This window comes from Artemia franciscana, chromosome 4 (assembly GCF_032884065.1).
Source record: "Artemia franciscana chromosome 4, ASM3288406v1, whole genome shotgun sequence".
In the NCBI taxonomy this organism is placed as follows: Eukaryota; Metazoa; Arthropoda; class Branchiopoda; order Anostraca; family Artemiidae; genus Artemia; species Artemia franciscana.
The window spans coordinates 13,384,042-13,400,805 of NC_088866.1; the positions used below are offsets into that span (position 1 = coordinate 13,384,042).

At 34.3% G+C, this 16,764-nt stretch overlaps 1 protein-coding gene across 2 annotated transcripts in view; it reads right to left on the reverse strand.

Moving 5' to 3' along the window:
- Positions 1-4,245: 4,245 nt before the first annotated feature.
- The window catches only part of LOC136026021 (ubiquitin-protein ligase E3B-like), a 78,716-nt gene continuing 66,197 nt past the window's right edge, over positions 4,246-16,764 (reverse strand). For both annotated transcript variants that reach the window (XM_065702173.1, XM_065702174.1), the window contains exons 10-11: positions 9,894-10,170; positions 4,246-4,588 (exon numbers count right to left, since the gene is read on the reverse strand). In XM_065702173.1, coding sequence (XP_065558245.1) covers positions 4,416-4,588; positions 9,894-10,170 — 450 coding nt within the window. In that variant the 3' untranslated portion in view covers positions 4,246-4,415. The remainder of the gene's footprint in view (positions 4,589-9,893; positions 10,171-16,764) is intronic.

Genomic DNA, 16,764 nt, shown 5'->3' on the forward strand with positions numbered 1-16,764 from the left:
CTGCTTCGCAGTGAAAAACAAGAGGGAAGGTTTTGACACATTAAACGACAAAAATACGTTATTGTGTTCCCTATTCAACACATCAAAATTCTTCGATAGGCGATCAGCAGACCTGTTCAAATTCAGCAAGTCGTCAGCATACGTCATCAACGAAACATCAATCCCTTTTGAAATACAACACGTAGCTACGCGGGCTTGTGCCGGTAGATCACTATTGTTGTACAATTTTGCAGACACAACTGAACCCTGCCTTACTCCTTTACAGACTGGGACAACAAGGGATACGACCGGATTTGACGTTGTTTCTATTTGTGCTCTACGGTTATTGTACATATAATAAAATACTCTGACAATGCATAAATTTAGGCATTTGCTTATAAACTTCTGGAAGGATCTGCGCGTGCACTGACGAGTCAAAAGCCCGACTGACATAAAAAAGCCAATAACTAGTTGATCACCAGTTGCCTCAGAATCAGACAAAATAGAAGCAAGAGCGAACAGAGCATCAGCGCAACCGACCCCACCGTAAAACCAAGCTGGTGGTTTGGCATTTGGCAACAGTGTCAAACATTTGACAATATAAGCATTTCTAGAAGCTTGAGTAAAACTGGTGACACAGTAACTGGCCGATAGGAGGAGCATATGTTATTTGGCTTCCCTTTTTTCAGGATGGACCTAAGTTGGCCTGTACAGAAAACATCGGGTACAAAACCGAATAGGATTATGATCTGGTACAATAATGTTAACATTCCATACAAAAAATCAGTACCATTCACAAGTTGAAGTGCACCCAAACCATCAATTCCGCGCGATTTTGTTCTTTTTGGGCCTATAGGCATTTGCAGTTACATCTGAAACAGATGCGATACAGTCCGGAAAACACGAGTTTGATAGCGCTCTCAAGAAACAAAATGAAAAATTCTCTATAGAGACCAAAACAGAATTCGAATTTTTACAAACATATTCTTTAAATACTGAGTATTGGCAGCTAGCATTGCACTGAACTAGTCAATACGAAAGTTTCCCATTAAAATAATAATTTACACAGTCTAGATACTAATCTTTCAGCAAAGATGTTTAAACATAACTTAAGAACGTAAGATGGAAATTTCATCTGAAAATTTTGCGAATTTTTAAGCATTTTATGTAATTAAATGAAAATAGTAATATAGCTTCCCATGCATTTAGAAAAAATATGACCTTTAATACTCGATTAAATGACCCAGAGACACCATTGCATTAACACAAATATATCCTAAAAAGTTGCTTAAATACTTTTCATTATCGTAACACTTTCTATGTGGCCAAATGTCTAAAAAAATACGACAAATATAATTCTGATTTTCAATATTAAGTTAATTTATCAATAATATATAAGCTATATAAGGTTTAAATACTGAAACAATTTTATTCCCGACTTTCAGTTTACCATACTACAAAAAACGGTAAAAATATTGACTAACTTATGTTTAACTAAAAACCGATTCAGTTGTAGTCAAAGTTAGTTTTAAGGAGCACTCTCGAATTAAAGGCTGACAGTTTACCTTTTAAAAAAAGTATAATACTATGAGTAATGCTAAAAAAAGCTCTAAAACAAAGGCAAACATTGTTTATTTCACGCATGTATGTGCAAAAAATTAAACAATTTTAAAAGGGGTATCTCTGGGTGTGAAATGTGACGAAAAAGAATAAGTGTATTAGGGACCGGGTGCTAGGAAATTACTAGACAACCTGTGAGGTTTTGCAAGATAACCATAGACCACTTCAAAAAATTATGAAATATATTTAAAGTTATATTTAAATTTAATTACTGCCAGCTGGGTTAACTTGATAATTTAGGAAACTAAAAATATTTTCACTTTCTTTTTCGCTTCAGTATTATGGCAGTTCTCTAAGCTCTTTTGGTAGTTTGCAGGCGAAAATAACAAGTTTTCTAATGGGTTTTTGATAATGCTGTTTTTTTTTTATTTCAATATTTTCTGTAACTGTGCTGTTTATTGAAAATTAAATAGAAAAAAAACTTACAACTTTCCCCCTCCTTTCGTCTGAGATTGAAAAAAGAATTGGGAAACTACGAAAAACAAGTGTCTGCCCTTTAGATATCCCGTTTCCTCTTATTAGTCAGAGATTAATATTAATCAGAGATTACTGAGTCTGGCGAATATCTGTAAATTTGAAAAAAGGGTTTCACAACCCCCTTGAAAGAGAAAGACGGAAGACCTGGTTTTTAAGGGGTTCCTCCTATTTCAATCACTCCTATATATGAAGGATTCCTTGCGGATTGGGTAAAGGAGAAAATCCTCATTTTACTGACCACACACAATTTGGGAACATCAAATCCACTTCTACTTCCCATTACCTTGTTTTTCCTATTGACTCAAATCGAAAAATCTAATTGCTACCGAAATTTATTTTCCTTTGACCTTCAAAAAGCATTTGACCTTGTTAACCACAATATTTTAGTTGAGAAACTTGTAACTGATTTCAACATTGATTCTTTCCTGGTTAAATTGGGTTCCTCCTTTTTATCAAATAGATCATAGTTAGTCAAATATCAGAATCATTATTCCAGTCCCCTCCCTGTCCACAATGGAGTACCCCGAGGTACTACCCTAGATCCCTTCCTGGTTTCTGTTACGATAAATAGCCTCGTTAAGGAATTTCCCGACATATGGAAATTTGTGGATGACCTAAGGGTTAATGAAACCTGCTACCGAAACTTAGTAAACAGCCCTATGAGTAACCTCAATGATATTACAGATGACGCTGCAGTCTTAAACATGAGAGTAAACCCCTCTAAATCTATGATAATGCCAATATGTTTCCTTAAAACCTCACCTCTTTTCATCAACCCTATCCCCTCAGATATTTCTAAGTCTTCCTTTAAATTGCTTGGGGTTACAATTTCCTCTAATTTAAAGTGGGATAACCACGTTAAAGATATTGCCCATAAAGCTAATACGTCCATGTCTTTCCTTAAGCTCTTGAATAAATCTAACATCCCCCCTCCCATTCTTTCAGGATCTATACTTCCTTTGTCCACTCGCATCTTGAATATGCTTGTTCAGTTTGGCATCCTGGCATGTCCCGCTATGAATCAGAAAAAATTGAATCCATTCAAAAAGAGCCCTGAGAATAATTTTTAAAGAAGCTAAGGTAACATACTCGCTCCGTCCCAAAAAAATGCCAAGCTGGAAACTCTTGAGCGCAGGAGGAGAATGTTGTGCCTCCGTTTTGTAAAAAATGAAATAATAAACCTTCATGGACAACATTTTCCCCAAAAGACACTCCCCATCCAGACACCACCTGCCACGTACTGTTTCTGAACCCGTTGCTATCTTGTCCCCCATCCAGGTATGAAAAAACCTTTGCCCCCTTCATTACTGGTAAAATAAACCAGAGGTTTCCACTTTTTTCTTTGGCACTGGTGATACCTAAGTTTTATGTTCGTTTGATTCTTTTGTTCCCTCTCCCTTGTTTATAGATAGATATATAAGTGTATTTCAAAAACCGATTGTTTATATGTTCTCTTTTAAACCTTTTTAACGCTAATTTTATCTCACTCTTTCTTAGTTTTGTTTTGGTTTTTACCTTTTTAAATTCTTACCGCTTTTTTTTTACTAATGAATGGCTTTGCCTTTCTGATTTTTTTTTTTGGCATTGTTTAGCCTGTTTTTTAGTTATTGTGCTGTTTTTATGATGTTTTTTTTTTATTTTATTTTTATGGTTCTTTGACTCTGAAATGCGAATTTGGTCCTTCGAGGCTTGAGACAGACATTTTTTGAAATTATCTTATCATAAAAAGAGGTGTATCCATCCGGAGAATCAAGGGACATGGGTTATATAATATATTTTTTTCCAAATTATTGGGAGGGGACAACTACCCCCATGCCCCCCCCCCCCCGAAACGACCCAAAATTAAACCTGATAAATTAAATAGACAAAAACGGACACATGAAAAATAAAATATTCACCTAATAGCCATCCACTCTCTTGAGGTCTTTTACAAAAATTTTTTCTAGGCAAAACCAGCCTCAAACCTTCTAGAAAATGATAAGCGTTGTTAGTGACTGGATATCATTGAACTTGCAGTGGCTAACCGGAATCGACTGGGCAGAACTTGTCACCAAATGTAGGGCCCACAATGAGTCTAGTTTCATGGACTGTGATGAACTTTACGCAAATATTCAGTTTCTCTTAAGATCAACTTTCATTCCTCCTCTTTCACTCCTGCTCTTATAAATATTTTATTTCCTAAAATCAATTTATTCTTACGAATGTTATAGCGTTTTCTCGAGCCTGTCGATTAAAGAGTAGCAAATATGACAAACATAATCAGTAAATCCTTACAACAAACAGATAAAACTATGTAACTTTGCTGAACGGTTATGTCTTAATATGAGATAGAAATAATTTCAAGATAGTTCAAATCCTGAATTGCTTTCGATGGCATATTTCAGCTTATCTCGTAAAGTCGCCTTCTTCTGGTAGTTTGGTAGCTTTAGAAGATTAAAACAGGTTGAAGCTGTCGGAAGACGATTCACTGGATCTTTTCTGTGCAAGGTCAAAAATCCTCTTAGCACACTACCTGAAAAACAAAACAATAAACTTTTAGTACCCCTAACTTAAAAAGAGTTCAACTTAACATAAATTCCCAACAAGAGGTAAATACAGCTTTTAGCGTCATATTTACTTATATATATATCTATATATATAAAAATAAGTTGTCTGTGTGTGCGTGTGTGTGTGTGTCGAGTGACGTCATGTTTGTGTGTCGACTGACGTCATTTTTGTCGACTGACGTCATTATAAGGATTGAGCTGTATGCGTCATGAAGTTGTTTGTCGACTGACGTCATGTTTGTCAACTGATGAAATTACATACCGGGACACCGGGACACAAATGACGACCGGGACACAGGGAATATAAATGACGACCGGGAATCTCAAAGAGAAATTACAGACTGGGACACCCGGACACAAATCACGACCGGGACACAGGGAATATAAATGACGACCGGGACATAGGGACACAACTACAACGGGGACGCCGGGGGCACAGGCGGGATATATAAATGACGACCGGGACACAGGGATTGTTCGAATAGAAATTGCAGACTGGGACACAAATGACGACCGGGACACCGGGACACAGGGAATATAAATGACGACCGGGACACTCAAAGAGAAATTACAAACTGGGATACCGGGACACAAATGACGATCGAGACACAGGGAATATAAATGACGACCGGGACACAGGGACACATCATTAGAATTATGAGGTATAGATCTGAATACGGATTGTTTTTCCCATGGACAATTATATGTTGCATGTTCAAGAGTCAGTAAACCTGACAATCTATTAATATGCACAGACAATGGGACAGCGAAGAATGTTGTATATTCGCATGTTTTACGTAGTTCAAAACATATATATATATAATATCTATCTCTATTCACAGGTGGGACACAGGGACACAACTACAATGGCGCGTAACGACTTACGCGCGCGGGGGGGCTTGGGTTGGGCGCGAAGCGCCACCCCAACAGCTAGTATATATATATATATATATATATATATATATATATATATATATATATATATATATATATATATATATATATATATATATATATATATATATATATATATATATATATATATATATACATATATATATATATATATATATATATATATATATATATATATATATATATATATATAAATATATATAATATATATATATATATATATATATATATATGAAAATATATATATATATATATATATATATATATATATATATATATATATATATATATATATATATATATATATATATATATATATATATATATATATATAGATAGATAGATAGATAGATAAGTGTATTTCAAAATATATATTTTGTATATGTATTTATATGTATTTCAATATATATATATATATATAAAAGTAAATGTGACATATGTAATATATACGTTTCCAGTAATTTTTATATTGCCTGGTGATTTTTTTAGGTTAGGGATTTCTAGTATTTTTTTCCAAAACCAGTGATTTTTCCTGAATCTTGGGATTCTTCATGATATTACGTATAAGCTCAAGAGAATTAGCCATGAAGCCAATTACAACAAAAGGAATATTTGAGTGAAAACTTTAGCGAAAGCCAAGAAAACCAAAACTATTCCTTTTGGTTTTGCCCGAGATACTCTACTTTAGGTTATTGTCACCGTTTTGTTGGGAAAGTCTCTTAGATGAGAATGTCACAGTAATTGGAAGTATCCAATTAGCATCTACGGTGCTTTCTGTTAGGTGAGGAACCATACTGAGACAAAAGATATTCGTATATTTTACTCAGCCGAGGGCTTGTTTCCAGAAATTTTTGGTGTACACTGACTGTACGAACACCCTTTTACCTGTTCCTATAAGCTAGCTTTTCCCCTGCAAGGTGAATTTTGACATTCATTTTATATTTATTCAGCTTTGTCACACCTTTTTTCTTCTTGTGATTGCTAAATGAAGATACACCTTTATATTGGAGCAAAGAAACCTTGGTTCGGAAATGATGACTGATAGATTTTTTAAAAGCTTAATATATCAAACAGTTCATTGTAAAGAACTGTAAGTAAGAAACGACCCGCCTCAATAGTAAACGAAACTCTAAAAAACAAAATTTTGATACCAATAGATATATCAAGAGGAGTGGCTTTTTATGTTGATTTCAAATGTATAAGTTTAATCTTACCCATCAAAGGGTAAGAGTTTGAGGAAATTTACCTATTTTCAAAAAAGGGGGTAAATGCCCCATAAAAGTCATAAAATCTTAATGAAAATCACATCATCAGATTCAGAGTATCGTATCCACCCGACGGTCCTAGGAAAGGGCTAATTTTAACAGAAATTAAAAATTCCAGTACCCTTTTTAAGTGACAAAAAATTTGAGGGCAAGTAGGCCCCCTTCGATGCCCTTTTTTTCGCAAAATCGTCCGACACATTTTTATAATTCCGGGGATTTCGCTTTAGAACAACATAAAACACCAAAATAAAGGTACTTTTTAGAATCCAGGAGGGAGGGTTGGGGGAATTGCACTTCTTCCCCTCACTGATGCCTTTGTGTTAAACATGCTAAAAAAAAAATCATGTTGATAAAAAAAAAAAAAAAACAATAAAAATCGGCGATTCGAAAAGACAAAAGCCTGTTGCCTCTAGAAGCAGCTAAATTGTAATTTTAATAATTATTTGTTGATTCAGTGTTTTCTTCTTTCAAGATTCTAGTGATTTCATTCTTCATGAAATCACTTTCATTGTTCAACCCTGGTTTGAGCTCGATTGAGTCATCTGGTTGTACACAATTTTTTTTTTGTAAACAGTTTTGACGATTCTGTTCTAAAAATGAGCAAAATCAATTTTGAGTTAAGGCTTGCTATCAGGTTTTGCTTCCGACTTGGGCACAGTGCAACGACAACTCTCGCTAAAATTCCGCAGGCTTAAAGAGAGTCAACGGGTTTTGTCAAGAGTCCAGGTTTGTTGGTGGTTCAAGACATTTTTAGAAGGAAGAGATAAGGCTGAAGATGAACCACGAAGCGGAAATCATTAATCGTCAAGAATAGATGAAAAAGCCTACAGAAACCGGGACCTTGTGCGTTCAGATCATCAGTTGACAGTCAGAATGATCGGGGAAGTGTTAAAATTTGACTCCAACCACTCTTCATTAGATTTTAACGAATGAATTGGGATTGAAAAAAATTGTACCCAAAAATGATTCCAAGAAATATTTCGCATGATCCAAAACGATATTAGAAGGGAAGGGTGTTTTAACTTTTTTTGATTCGACTAGAAATGATATAGGAAAAGAATGAAGCCACGGGGAAGGGTGTTTTAACTTTTTTGATTCGACTAGAAATGACACGGGGAAAGAATGAAGCCTATTAAATGATGAAACAAAACGAACATTTGAAGATAAAAGGGGCATATCTTCGAATTTTTGAGAAACTAAAAGCACATCCTTTTAACCGTATCACTTGCACTTGAAGCGGTGAATACCACCCCAGAAGTTAAAATCCAATAGGCTCAACCTTCGAAAAGCCAAAATTCAAGCGTTTTACTTTCACAATAAAACCTATTGGGATTTTAATAAAAGCGTAAAAGCAAAATGACAAAGAACGGCAGTACTGGTATTTTTGCAGTGTCAAAATATTAATCACTTGTAAATTAAAAATTGCGAAAATGTAAAAAAAAAAAGTACCGCATCGAACAAAAATAATAAAAACATTCCGAAAAGGAAACAACTCCTCCAAGACAACAATATTTTGACCGAGACAACAATATCTCGGTCAAATCCATTCTTTTCTTGGGAGTTGGCTGGTCATTCTGTTATATTCTTGCTAACATAGAGGTCGAAACGACTGTCGACTGATTAATGGCAATCATTTTATTAATATATCTCAGCTTTATAGGAAACACTTTGAGCACATTAGGAGTACCACTTTAGAAGAGCCAGTTTTTCTCTCACACTGCCCCAAAGGAATAAAACTAAATGGAAGTAATATAATCCGTATTATACCGGCGTAATTAAATGTAAAGCCTTTATCAAGCCAAGTTGAAAAAATACATATATACCATTTACAGTGGAAGGATTTATATGCAGCTCAACATATTTGGTGAGGAACAGTCTGTACAACATATTTAAATCTGGCTTTCAAAACTGATTCTAATATACTATATGTTACCCTTACCCTTACATTATCCATCCCTTACATTGGGCTTTATCCCATTGAATTGTTCCCCCCCCACTCCAAAAAAAAGACTTCAACTATCCAAAAAGGACTATCGGTCCAGCCCTCGTAGGGCTATAGATTAATTGTCATAGTTAAAACTGTCATTAGATTTAATACGAACTTACAGACTTGCAAAATCACAATTGGAAATGGATTAACTTTAGGTCTGATTTGTCCGGCAAGTTCATAAAATTCTGCAATCTTTAGTTCAGGTTACGACTGAATAGAAATAATCGGCTGGAAGCTCTTGAGCACAGGCGAGGAAAACTATACCTCCGCCTTGCGAAAAATGCAATAATAAACCTTCGAACAGAAAAAGTTTTGCGGGAAAGAAACTCCCCCCCCCCCGGACACCGCCAGCCACATACTGTTTCTGAACCGGTTCCTATCTTGTCCCCCATCTGTTACTTTACCTCCAGGTATGAAAAAACCTTTGCCCCCTTCGTTACTTTCATTACTGATAAAATAAACCGCTATTTTTCCTCTTTTTTGGTGCTGGTGATACCAAATTTTTACGTTTATTTGATTCTTTTGTTCCCCCCCCCCAGCCCTTTTATGTGTTCTTTTTTAAACCGTTTTAACCCATATCTTATTTCAATCCTTTTTATTTTTTACCTTTCTGACATTATGCCACTTAATATTTTTGACTAATGAATGGTTTTGTCATTCTGATATTGTTATTTTTAGCATTGTTTTACCAGTTTTTTAGTTGTTTGCTTTAATTATATTTTGTTTTGTTTTATGACTCCGAGATGCGAATTCAGCCCTTTGGGGCTTATGATAGACATTTTTTTGAAATAAATATCATATATTATCCTACACCCTCCCAATTTACATTTTTTTCTAAAGATTTACTTCATTTACAATAACATTCTAAAGACAAGTAACAGGACAGCATAAATATTAAACATTAGCGAAAATTTGGTTCAGAAATGGGACACATGACAGTGCCGAGAAAGAGAGTTTCCCTTTGCGTCACAGCAATCCTTTGCGAGTCATGAAGAAAGGCAAGCGATTGATGTGCCCCAAAAATCTTCAATGGAGAGTATAGGAATTTGGCTACTGTTTAATATTTATCTGTGAGAAATAGTAAATTTTTGGATGGCTTACCAATAGTATCCCCTCTATCTTCATCATCACCCACTTCGACACATCTAACCGAGAAAGGTGGTTCAAGATTACCAAAGCCCAGAAGAGGCGGACTCGAACAGCTTGTAACAAACTTAAGGAATTTTCTCTGTTCTACTTCTGTAAGTTCCTTTTCGACAATGTCCCAAAGCCATTGGATAACACGATGCGAGTCGTGAAAGCCTCCATAATAATGTGTGTTCCGTCTCAGATCCTTAAAGTCGATTCCAGTAGTATCACCACTAATTAATCGCTGAAGCTGGAAATTAGTGTTTTTTATTTAGAAAAAGTAGCTCCAGGGCCGTATTTTAAGAGCACAAAATTTTCATAAGGTTTTGTAGAAGAATTTGAAAGCTTTTACGATTACATGAAAAATAAAGAAAGTTAGGAAAAATCGTAATAATCTCGAGATTTCTGAGAAAGACTTAATTCCCTATGCATGGCCGTATCCAGGATTGTTTTTTCAGAGGGGGGTATAAAAAGGTTTTTTTTTCAGGGAGGCTACAAAAGGACTTTTTAAGGGAGGGGTTACAAAAAGTTTTTAAAAACGCATCGAAAATTTGTTTATATTAATTTTTTTTACGTTTTTACGAGTTGGAATAACATTTTGGGGGGAAATCAAATCCCCTAACCCCTCTCCTGGATACGGCCTTGCCCTTACATACATGTCTGACAAGCTGATCCAGGAACTTCATATTCTTGAAAATTTTCGCTTGCTTCCACATACTCGACAGGTAGAAATTTTGTTATTTATCACGTTAACTGATTAAACTCAATGTCTATTATAAGTGTTTTCTAACTACTTTCCGGTAGACTTCTTGCTCTTCAACAATAATTTTTTTGCTAGATAAGACATGTGATAGACTACAATTTGTTACGGGGTAAAAATTCTTGCAAGCACCCAACACCAAAGAAATAGGTTTTCGTCGAAACTAGTATATATATATATATATATATATATATATATATATATATATATATATATATATATATATTCTGTTTGTCTGTTTGTACGTCTGTACAAAAAAAAATAACCAAAAAAACTAAAAAAAAAAAACAACTGGAAAAAAAAGGAAAAAAACTAAATAAAAAAAGAAAAAACAAAAAAAAAAGGTTTAGGGGAGACTAGCTGGCACTCCACGTGTTGCTGTGTCACGCAGCGCTAAAGCATATATATATATATATATATATATATATATATATATATATATATATATATATATATATATATATATATATATATATTTAAGAAAGTTTCGGCGTTATGTTTATCATAATGACAGAAGACAAGCCAAGGCAAAAGTTGAAAGTTCAATAACAAAAAAAAGTAATTTTACAAAGGAAGCTTATTCTAATTTAAGGTCATTTAAAATGTTTAAGGGGTTATTGATGAAAATGAAGCACAGACAAAAAAACTTTCTGAGGTAAAGATGAACAAAAATGGAGACGTTTTGATTCTGGCTATCGCTTATCTTCTAACCCAACTTTTCTTTCTTCTTCATTTTGGATTTTCAATGCTTCAGAGAATTTGAATGCCCTTTGCTTTAGCTGCCCTTATTGGTCTATTCTTACATGATGGTCAAGGTTGTAGATTTGTTAATTGTTCAGGTGGTGGGACAAAACTTCTTTTTTAATAACACTTGTAAATTTTCGTTTTTTGGGGTTTTGTCTTATTTGATGGTCCAAGCTCTTGATTTTCAAACATTGTAAATTTAATGCCAATGCCCTTTGCTTTAGATGCCCTTATTGGTCTATTATTACATAGCTATCGCTGAAACCACGATCTTGTAGGCAAAATTAAATATAAAAAACTAGTTTTTTTAACTGAAAATAAGGAGCGACATTAAAACTTAACGAACAGAAATTACTCCGTATATAAAACGGGTTGTCCCCTCCGCAATCCCTCGCTCTTTATGCTAAAGTTTTTAATTGTTTTAAAAAGTAGAATTGTGGCAAAGAGTCAAACTTTAGCGTAAAGAGCAAGGGATTGCGGAGAGGACAGCCCATTTTATATACGGAGTAATTTCTGTTCGTTTTAAGTTTTAATGTCGCTCCTTACTTTCAGTTAAAAAACTTTTTTTTTTAATTTAATTTCTGAACGTTTTTGAATTAATGCATGTTTGATTTTGGCTCTCCGTACATAAATTATTAAAATGAAATTTGCATATTAATTCTTTTTTTGGCTAAATGGCTTTCTCTTAGTTTTGATCAGACGATTTTGAGAAATAAGGGGTGGGGAAGGAGGCCTAGTTGCCCTCCAATTTTTCGGTTACTTAAAAAAGCAGCTACAACTTTTAATTTTTAACGAACGTTTTTATTAGTAAAAAATATACGTAACTTAAGAATTAATTTACGTAACAAACTTTTATATTCTTATATTTTTGATTATGTATATGAGGGGGTTTGTCCCCTCGTTAATACCTCGCTCTTCACACTAAATCTTAAGTTTTGTCCCGATTCTTTAAGAATGACCCCTGAATCAGAAAGGCCGTAGAATAAATAGTTGAAATTACTAAAAATACTTTAGCATAAAAAGCGAAGTATGTATCTCCTCCTAAATACCTCGCCCTTTATGCTAAAGTATTTTTATTACCCCTCATATGCGTAATAATCTCTGTTCGTTTTAAGTTTTAATGCTACTCCTTACTTTCAATTGAAAAAAACTTTTTCATGTTTATATTTGCATTGTTTTTGTTTAATAGTAATGCTAGAAAATCCTGCGCCCTTTTCATTGAATTTCTCTTCCCCCATGAAAGATTCCTCCAAGGAAAGATCCTCCCACATAGCCCCCTCCCCTCAACCCCACACCAAAAACAAAAAACTCCCCCTGAAAACGTCGGTATACTACCCAATAACCATTACTGCATGTAAACATTGGTCAAACTTTGTAACTTGCAGCCCTTCCCCCATGGACTGTGGGGGAGTAAGTAATCCCCAAAGACATAGTTATTATGGTTTTCGACTATGCGGAACAAAATGGCTTTCTCAAAATTTGATCCGTTGACTTTGGGAAAAAATGAGCGTGGGAGGGGGCCTAGGTGCCCTCCAATTTTTTGGTCACTTAAAAAGGGATCTAGAACTTTTCATTTCCGTTAGAATGAGCCGTCTTGCAACACTCTAGGACCACTTGGTCGATACGATGACCCCTGGGGAAAAAAACAAACAAACTAACAAACAAATAAACACGCATCCGTGATCTGTCTTCTGGCAAAAAATACGGAATTCCACATTTTTGTAGATTGGACCTTGAAATTTTTTCTATAAGGTTCTCTGATACGCTGAATGCGATGGTGTGATTTTCGTTAAGATCCTATGACTTTTAGTGGGTGTTTCCCCCTATTTTCCAAAATAAGGCAAATTTTCTCAGGCTCGTAACTTTTGATGACAAAGATTAAATTTGATGAAACTTATATATTTCAAATCAGCATGACAATCCGATTCTTTTGATATATCTTTTAGAATCGAAGTTCCATTTTTTAGAGTTTCGTTTACTAATGAGCCGGGTCGCTCCTTACTACAGTTCGTTACCACGAGCTGTATGAATAGAGTTTTTCGTAAAAACTGACTTTATTTTAGTTGTTTCTTTTTTACAAAAGGCGCCAAACCTAGAAATTTTCCTCATCAGGTGGTGATTTTTTTCTCATTTGGCAGTTTTTGTCGAAATACTATTTGCAACTTTTGCAAACTAATAGATACGGTTCGTCTTTTTAATAGGTTGAAGGTACGGTTGTAATGGTTGTACGGTTGATATTGCTCCAAAAAGACAAAAAGATTATCTTGTCAAAAAGATAAGTGTTTGTTGTATCAGCATGAATCATAAATGACAAGCGCGAGTTTCTAGTTTTCAACGGTAATAATTGTTCAGAATCACTATACTGTGGCACTTTACTGTGGTGGTTTTAGTATTCCCCGTGTTAAATCGTTTCGCTGACTTGGCATAACAGTTTGCGAGTCAATGAAAGCTCTCCGGACTCGTGCTGTCAAATATATTAGTGATAAGCTGAGGCTCGGTTACTCTAAGATTGTGGCAAATCGTGGACACTATGGGAGAAGAGCTCTAACTCGGCTTTACTCAAATTTTTGTGATCAATCTGTACTCTTCTGTACTGGTATTCGGCCACTTCTGTTGACCGGTGATCTAAAACGTATACGTATAAATTATTACCGGTACTACAAATTTCTTTTATATCTGCCTTGTTCTTATCGGAATTAAATAAAAAAAAAACAAGTGTTTTTAACTGAAAGTAAGTAGCGACATTAAAACTCAAAATGAACAGAAATTACTTCGTCTATAAAAGGGACTGCTTCCTTGTCAACGCCCCGCTCTTTACGCTAAAGATTTTTACTGTTTTAAAAAGCAGAGTTGAGAGAAAGAGTCAAACTTTAGCGTAAAGAGCGGGGCGTTGATGAGGAACCAGCCCCTTTCATATACAAAGTAATTTCTGTTCGTTTTAAGTTTTAATGTTGCTCCTTACTTTCAGCTAAAAAAAAACTTGTCTTTTTTTATTTAGTTCAAACTTAAGCCCAACAGAAATAAAGTTCTATATTAGTTAAAACTCAACCCAACCAGAAATTAAAATTGAAAGATAAATAAAGCCCAAGATGAGCGTAAATTCAGATAAATGACCACATCAAGTATAAAGATAAAGACAATGATATAGATGAATAAAAAGTAATGCAAATAGTACCCTCTGTAAGCAAAGATGAACGATTACCCCTTTTATTGTTGCTTCAAAACGGTCCTTAGTTTAGTGTCTGTGTTTGTTTTGAGGTTTGGTTTTTATATTGACCAATGGACTTTATCTGTGTATTTTTCATTATTATTATAATTATTATTTTGCTGAGAGGTCAGTTGAGCGGAGGTCTTAACTGAAATATCTTTATAATTTTTGTTTTGTTTTTCAATGTCTGTTACTTTCCCTGTTTCTCTTTGTTTTTGCGATTTTTTGTTTTGTCACTGTTCAAGAAGCAGCATATACACCACAGAAATCCTCTTCTATCCCTGCCAAACCCAAAAATGTACAGAATGACTTTCAGTTCATATCACCTTTAATGTCGCTCTTACTTTTAGCTACGAGGTATTTGCAAAGATAAGGCTGAACGCTTTTTTCTGTGTAATATAGGATTTTTTTCTCTCAGAGATAAGCTGCTTATCTCCCGTGTCGATTTAATATAGATATCCAGATCTACAATATCTACAATATCCAATATACAATATCTATCTACAATATCCAGATCACTCACCTTGTGACAGCGAAGTGGTTAGAGCAAGGCCCGGAGACAGCCGGGCCGAAGTTCAATCCCCCGTGTCGCAAGGAAGTCTAATACATTTTTAAGGGTACAATTTTTTTTCAAAACATCGACACTTATTAAACTATCGAACGTATTAAAGAGAGTTGGGCAGCATTTTGTAGAATCTGTTAACCTATATTATGTTACATAAAATGATACAGTAAAGAATGAAATTCTTTTGATAATTTGGAAGCGGTCGGATATATAAGACGTCTTAATCTTGAAAGTCTTTTCCCGGCTGAGGCAATGTAATCGTATGACTTAAAGTAATGCAGAATGAAATAATTGATAAACCCGAACTCACTGTAATTAGCCAAAAAGGGAAAAAAATAGATAAATATATCTACTTCCCCAAGACAACGTGGTGCATCTCAAAATTTCTTAATTTTTAGTGAATTCGAAAGTGAGAACAGTGAGTGAGAAAAAAGGTTTCATTTCCTAAAGGTCGAAGACTACCCAACATAATGATATGCAATCTATACTATAGGCTACCAAAACTTCGAATAAAGCTTAAAAGAAGATTGTAAAATTTGACCAAAAAAGGTGTAAGCCGAGATTAGTGTTGTAGCTGGTAGAATTGGTCACGATAAAATTTGGCATTTTAAGTACGTTAAAGTAATTTTACGGACCCCTGTATAATTGGTATTTTACTTATTTTAAATAATTTACATATTTTATCTATTTTAACGGTATTTTGTCGGTATTTTATACATCTTACTGACATATTTTATGATGCCTTGCAAATTTCAGAGCACAAAAGTGGAAAAAGGCTGTAAAAAAATGATTGAATATGATTTTGGTTTTTGTATAGCCGTTTTCTGGTTTAAAAGGCTGCCTGTTTTTTTTTTTTTTTTTTGCTAGTCATATATAAATCCTGCTTGTAGCCCTCACGTCTTAAACAGTTCACAGAACTAATGTAATATTATTTCTGGTTTATTTCACCATTTTCAAATATAATTAGTTTACTCTAATACACTTTATCGTTCAGATGACAAGAGACCTTAGTCAGACAGACCGCCTTTTAAACCTGAAAACAAGCTATACACAGACCAAAATCATTTTCAATCCTTTTTCTACCAGCCTCTTTCCCCTTTTGTGCATTGAAAAATGCAAGGCATTATAAAATATGTAAGTAAAATATGTAAAATACCGATAAAATACCGTTACAGTAGGTAAAATATGTAAATTGCATAATATACGTAAATTACGTAAGATTCTAATTTTACGGGGGTCCGTATAATTACACTAAAGTACTTAAATGGGAAATTTTATCATGACAGATTTTACGAGTTACAACACTAATTTCGGCCTAGACATATTGTCAGTCAATTTTTACAACCTTCTTTATAGCAAGATCTCTATTTTAGTATTTTCTTAATTTCAATTCCCGTCCTAAAAGAAGTTGGTACTGCAATTATCTCGGTTAAGAACCACGCTAAGCTGTCCTCAGAGCAGAATAATAATTATATTAATAATTAAAAAATAGAGATAGAGTCCAAAGGTCAATATAAAAACATAAATTTGTACTAATTTGAAGTGCACACAAACCGTCAATTGAGGG